Source organism: Sinocyclocheilus rhinocerous, unplaced genomic scaffold (assembly GCF_001515625.1).
Source record: "Sinocyclocheilus rhinocerous isolate Xijiao unplaced genomic scaffold, SAMN03320098_v1.1 scaffold562, whole genome shotgun sequence".
Classification (NCBI taxonomy): domain Eukaryota; kingdom Metazoa; phylum Chordata; class Actinopteri; order Cypriniformes; family Cyprinidae; genus Sinocyclocheilus; species Sinocyclocheilus rhinocerous.
The window spans coordinates 1431256-1437727 of record NW_015641608.1 but is presented as its reverse complement, the minus strand read 5'-3'; the positions used below and the strand labels follow the sequence as shown (position 1 = coordinate 1437727).

General features: G+C 37.6%; 2 protein-coding genes across 4 annotated transcripts in view; one reads left to right on the top strand and one right to left on the bottom strand.

Annotated features, from left to right (window-relative positions):
* LOC107755252 (OCIA domain-containing protein 1-like) overlaps window positions 1-1342 on the top strand; it is a 6847-nt gene extending 5505 nt beyond the window's left edge. For 2 of the 3 annotated variants that reach the window (XM_016571977.1, XM_016571976.1), the window contains exon 8: window positions 674-789. In XM_016571977.1, coding sequence (XP_016427463.1) covers window positions 674-708 — 35 coding nt within the window. In that variant the 3' untranslated portion in view covers window positions 709-789. Of the gene's footprint in view, window positions 1-673 lie in introns of all 3 variants that reach the window. The other variant, XM_016571975.1, reaches the window with a different exon arrangement.
* A 1826-nt stretch (window positions 1343-3168) lies between these two features.
* Window positions 3169-6472, bottom strand: part of LOC107755230 (OCIA domain-containing protein 2-like) — a 7684-nt gene continuing 4380 nt past the window's right edge. Inside the window, exons 4-7 of the mRNA XM_016571949.1 lie at window positions 4015-4066; window positions 3726-3878; window positions 3553-3641; window positions 3169-3358 (exon numbers count right to left, since the gene is read on the bottom strand). Coding sequence (XP_016427435.1) covers window positions 3554-3641; window positions 3726-3878; window positions 4015-4066 — 293 coding nt within the window. The 3' untranslated portion in view covers window positions 3169-3358; window position 3553. The remainder of the gene's footprint in view (window positions 3359-3552; window positions 3642-3725; window positions 3879-4014; window positions 4067-6472) is intronic.

Sequence of the window (6472 nt, the reverse complement as noted above, 5' to 3'; positions counted from 1 at the left end):
CCTTCAGAAATCATTCTAATATACTGATTTGCTGCTCAAGAAACATTTCTGATTATTATCAATGTTGAAAACAGTTGTGTTGCTTAATATTTATGTGGAAACTGTGATAGAGGATTCTTTGATGAATTTAAAGTTAAAAAGAATAGCATTTATTTGAAATAGAAAAATGCTATACATGTCTGATCAATTTAAATGGATCCTTGCTGAATAAAACTATTAATTTCTTTAAAAATCTGACTAACCCCAAACTTTCGAATGGTATTATACAGTATGTCAGTGTTCGAACTATACCGTGGACTTTGGGGGAGCCCGCTTGTTTTTTTTTTATGGGGGGGTTTGCGCTTGCGGTATTGAAGTGAATTAGGTTTAAATCGCCTTCATGCATGAATGAATGATATTTTTGCCATTTTATATAATAATAATCCATGATGATCACATTACACAAAACTGAAATTGCACGTCAAAATAACACATTGTCAATATTTTTTGAGACCCCCCAAAATTTCACAAATCACATTTTCAGGGGAGCCCATGTCTTATTAAGGGGAGCCGAGCTCCCCCTAGCTCCCCCGTAGTTCGCACCCTGAATATTGGTATAGTTAATAAATATTTTATCATTTCAGTGTCCTTGTATGTTTTAATCTGTTAACCAGTTTCTTTCTTCCCCCTCCAGTTAAAAAGAACAAATATGGAGATTCTTGGGAATAGTAATCAACTGTTTGAGGAGCTCAAGATCTGAACGCAGTGACTTCTGTGGAGTTGTCATGATTCCTTCTGCCAGATTAGACCAAAAGCTGCAATCAAATGCTGAATGTACTTTAAGGAGTAAAACTCAATTTTTGAAATGAATGCAAAATTACTCTATTTTCTTTTGATAGCACATTTGTGGTATGAAAAACAACGTTTCTCATCTTGACTTCCTGCTTTAAGCAGACTTAAGATAAATAATTTTAACAATCAGTGTTTTTATTGATTAGGAAATTCTGGCCAGATGTGCTTGAGATTTGCTAATAAATAAATACAATTATATAATAACAATAGACATGATATTGTTTCATATAAACCCAGAGAAGAAGATGTAATAAATAACAGCATCAAGTTTGATTCTCCACTGGAAATTTAGTCCATCACAATGCTAAAAGCTGTGCACAAGTGACAATTACAACAGTAGTATTATGAGAGTAGATGAGTTTTGACTTGGACCCATCATGATAATAATGACATCATTCACTGATGTTACAGTTATTACAGTCTTCTGTGCTGGAGATAAATATATACTTGCTGTTTAATTCTTTTAATGAAAATTCACATTTAAATGTTCAAACATTTCAAATAAAGCCTATGACATATGTAATTCATTCACTGCACATTGATTCTTGTTTGTGAAGGTAATATACACTTTATACTTGAATCATAATATTGTACTGCAGAACAAAGTCATGCAGATCTGACACACGCGCACACACATATACAGGGGTTGGACAATGAAACTGAAACACTGGCCAATATAGTGTTGGAGGTTTCATGGCTATATTTGTGCAGCCTGGTGGCCAATCTTCACTGATTGCACATTCCACCAGTAAGAGCAGAGTGTGAAGGTTGAATTAGCAGAGCAATAGCACAGTTTTACATAAACTATTGCAATGCACACAACATAATGGGAGACATATCAGAGTTCAAAAGAGGACAAATTGTTGGTGCGCGTCTAGCTGGCGCATCTGTGACCAGGACAGCAAGTCTTTGTGGTGTATCAAGAGCCACGGTATCCAGGGTAATGTCAGCATACCACCATGAAGGACGAACCACATCCAACAGGAGGAACTGTCAACGCAAGAGGAAGCTGTCTGAAAGGGATGTCCGGGTACTAACCCGGATTGTATCCAAAAAACATAAAACCACAGATGCCCAACTCACTGCAGAATTAAATGTGCATCTCAACTCTCCTGTTTCCACCAAAACTGTTCGTCGGGAGCTCCACAGGGTCAATATACATGGCCGGGCTGCTATAGCCAAACCTTTGGTCACTCGTGCCAATGCCAAACGTCGGTTTCAATGGTGCCAGCAGCAGAAATCTTGGGCTGTGGACAATGTGAAACATGTATTGTTTTCTGAGTCCACCTTCACTGTCTTTCCCACATCCAGGAGAGTTACGGTGTGGAGAAGCCCCAAAAAATCTTACCACCCAGACTGTTGCATGCCCAGAGTGAAGCATGGGGGTGGATCAGTGATGGTTTGGGCTGCAATATCATGGCATTCCCTAGGCCCAATACTTGTGATAGATGGGCACGTCACTGCCAAGAACTACCGAACCATTCTGGAGGACCATGTGCACCCAATGGTTCAAACATTGTACCCTGAAGGTGGTGCCGTGTATCAGGATGATAATGCACCAATACACACAGCAAGACTGGTGACAGAGTGGTTTGATGAAGATGAAAGTGAAGTTGAACATCTCCCATGGCCTGCACAGTCACCAGATCTGAATATTATTGAGCCACTTTGGGGTGTTTTGGAGGAGCAAGTCAGGAAACGTTTTCCTCCACCAGCATCATGTAGAGACCTGGCCACTGTTCTGCAAGAAGAATGACTCAAAATCCCTCTGGCCATTGTGCAGGACTTGTATCTGTCATTCCCAAGACGAATTGATGCTGTATTGGCCGCAAAAGGAGGCCCTACACCATACTAATAAATTATTGTGGTCTAAAACCAGGTGTTTCAGTTTCATTGTCCAACCCCTGTATATGTGTGTGTGTGCGTGTCAGATCTGCATGACTTTGTTCTGAAGTACAATATTATGATTCAACTCTGATAAAAGGCAGCTGCTTACTGTCATAAAATTCAACAGAAACCTCCATTCCCTTCTCTGTATTCTAAACAAATAAAAGCTGAGCAAATATCATTGGAATATAACATTATAAGAACTTAAAAATAACATCATACTGATTTCTATGAGGTGGATTATTTTATGCCAGATTTGACACACTACGACAGCATACATTTCTTATTGCTATCTTGTTCCCTCAAATCCAACTCAAACACTACATCTCTTAGTGCTAAAATGTTACTTCTATTTGACACAGCTATGTGGACAAACTAGACAACCTTTTTCACAATTATTGAAATAGGCTATTTCAATTTGCGAAAAAGGTTGTCTAGTTTGTCCAGATAGCTGCAGTGTCTCATAGTGTCTTGGCGCCCCCTGCTGGTTAGTTAGAATGACGGTCCATTCAAGATGATTTTAGCTGCTTTGTTTTGCATTATTTTCAAAAGAACTAAAGATTTCTGTTTTAATTAGTTAATTTATTTTATTGAAAAAAATGACGAGGTAATGAGTGATGTCCTGTGGATCTCAGAGAACCTGCAACAGAAAAACGAATAGATTTAACATTAGCATTGATTACATTTGTGTTTCCTTTGAACGACACCAGGTAAGGGGTGTTTGGTGGGCATGTGGTTTTAGAATGTAAATGAATAGTAGCTCGTGGGTGTGGTTGAGTGAGGTGGATTTTTGTGTTTAGGTATATGGGTGACGGGTGTGTTGTGTTTCTTCACCTCAGTTCTTCTGAGTGGGTGCATCAGGCACTATTGCTGCGGCTTGTGCTTCTTCTTGTTTGCATTTTTCACACACATGGATGCAGTGTCTGTATAAAGGAAACCATGAACAGATATGTCAAAGAACAAAATTACTGCAAAAAGCTCATGACATGACTCCTCACGATATTTACTTATGTCCAGTTTTACAGCCACTAGGTCCAAATCCAGGAGGAGTCGGACCAAACCCCTTGGCGAAATCTGGTCCCAGTTTATTGTTGAATTTTTCTCTGCAAGTCCCGACATAGGCAGCTTTGCCTACTGCATAACCCACAATACACAATCCACTGCAGAGGAAAGTCGATTGATGGGTTAGGGTTTGTATTCCAACATCCAACTGTATATTGCCAAGTAGGCTACAGTAGCTAATGATACAAAACATGCATAATAATATGATGTGGGAAATTATTATTCAACAGAGACTTACAAAGGAGTTTAGGGAAATACCCAAATCGCTTGGACTTTTTCCAGACGCCTGTTAAAAAAACCAAACTGGATTATACGTTTTCAATAGTCAATCAAAAAAAAGAGTACTTTCACACAGAACGCATTTTTTGCATTCCACTGCACTGCTTTTCCATTGTTTTTCTGTTCCATGTGCTAAACAGACCCTTTTGCACTCACGTCTTTTGAATCGTCTTGCTCAAGTAAAAACACATTTTGTGTTTTTGTTTTCAGTCATAAAGCATAATTTACGATAGACTGTTTTAACAGTGTTATTTTAGTATAATTTCAAGTATAAAGAAACGAGTAGTTTTCATTTCAAGTTTTCATACATGTTTTCATTTTAATTTGTTAACGTTTTAGTAATTCTGTTGTATTAAAATTGTCTTTATATATATAGGTGTGTGTTAATTTTTATTTCAGTTTTAGTTATTTTAGTAGGCCTACATCGAGGTAAACTAAATAATGAAAAATGCTGCCTTGGCAACTAGCTGAAATAAGTTCGTTTTTTTAATACAGTTAGGTCCATATATATTTGGACACTGACACAATTTTCATAATTTCGGCTCTGTACGCCACCAGAACAGAATTAAAAATAAAACAATCAAGATGAAAGTTAAGTGCAGACTTTAAGCTTTAATTCAAGGGGTTAAACAAAAATATAACATAAATGCTTAGGAATTACAACCATTTTATACACAGTCCCCCCATATTCAGGGGCTCAAATGTAATTGGACAAATAAATATAATCATAAATAAAATGTTCATTTATAATATTTTGTTGAGAATCCTTTGCAGGCTATGATTGCCTTAAGTCATGGGGCCTGGGTTTCCTTTTTTGTGATGCTTTGCCAGGCCTTTACTGCAGCTGACTTCAGTTGTTTGTTTGTGGGTCTTTCTGCCTTTAGTTTTGTCATCAGCAAGTGAAATGCATGCTCAATCAGGCTGAGATCAGATTGACTTGGCCATTGCAGAATATTCCACTTTTTTACCTTCAAAAACTCCTGGGTTGCTTTTGCTGTATGTTTTGGGTCATTGTCCATTTGTACTATGAAGCGCCGTCCAATCACCTATGCTGCATTTGACTCAATCTGGGCAGACAGTATATCCCTATACACTTCAGAATTCTTCTGGCTGATTCTGTCTTCTGTCACGTCATCACTAAACACCAGTAACCCAGTGCCACAGGAAGCCACGCATGCTCATGCCATCACACTGCTCCACCATGTTTCACAGATGATGTTGTATGCTTTGGATCATGAGCTGTTCCAAGCCTTCTCCATACTTTTTTCTTCCCGTCATTCTGGTACAGGTTGATCTTAATTTCAGCCGTCAAAAGAATGCTTTTGCAGAAGTGGTCTGGCTTTTTTAGATGTTTTTTGGCAACGTCTAATCTGGCCTTGTTTGCACCTTGTGGTGAACCCTCTGTATTTGCTCTCGTGAAGTCTTCTCTTGATTGTAGACTTTGACAGTGACCCGTCTACCTCCTGAAGAGTGTTCTTTTCTTGGCTGGACGTTGTGAAAGGGTTTAATTTACAAGAGAATATCTGAGTTACTTTTTCAAATAAGTAACGCAAGTTACTTTTTTTTCCAATTTACTGATTGACAGCTCTCCTTTCCCCATGTTGAGAGAAATCAGAAGATGTTACTGTAGTTCTAAAATAAATATGAATATGCATTAATTCATCTCACTCACAAAAAAAAACTAAGAAACACAGATTCAGTATTCCTCAAAATGAATAAAAATAATGCAACTCAGAATATGACGCAAACCTGCAATAATTAAATGTTAAACAACACAAATATGCTTTATGTATTTAATCCCATTATGTTAACTAATGTCTTTGCTTCTGACCTTCGATGATCCAGTTCAACCATACTAATAAGCAAAAATTACTCTAGACAAACATTTGTGTGTTGAAATTTCTTCTTCTGCATTCTACTGTACGGACGTAAATTTACTTTCCCTTTAGCCTGAGGCTTATTCATTTCACTTTTGGTGTGAAAAGGCTTTTATATTTACCAAAAATATAACTTTTTTATTTTAAAAACAAACAAGCAAGCCCTGTCCAGATTTAAAAAGTAACGCAAAAGTAACGTAACGCATTACTTTCCATTAAAAGTAACTAAGTAACGTAATTAGTTACTTTTTTTATGGAGTAACGCAATATGCATTACTTTTAAAAGTAACTTTCCCCAACACTGTTCACTTGTATGGAGAAATCCTTTGACTGCATGATGTGGATTCACAGCAACAGCTTCCAAATGCAAATGACACACTTAGAATCAACTCCAGACCTTTTACCTGCCTAATTGATGTAGAAATAATGAAGGAATAGCCCACGCCTGTCCATGAAACAGCTTTTGAGTCAACTGTCCCTTGAAAAAGGGGGGAGGTACATATTAAAGAGCTGTAATTCCTTAACCTTTCCTCCAA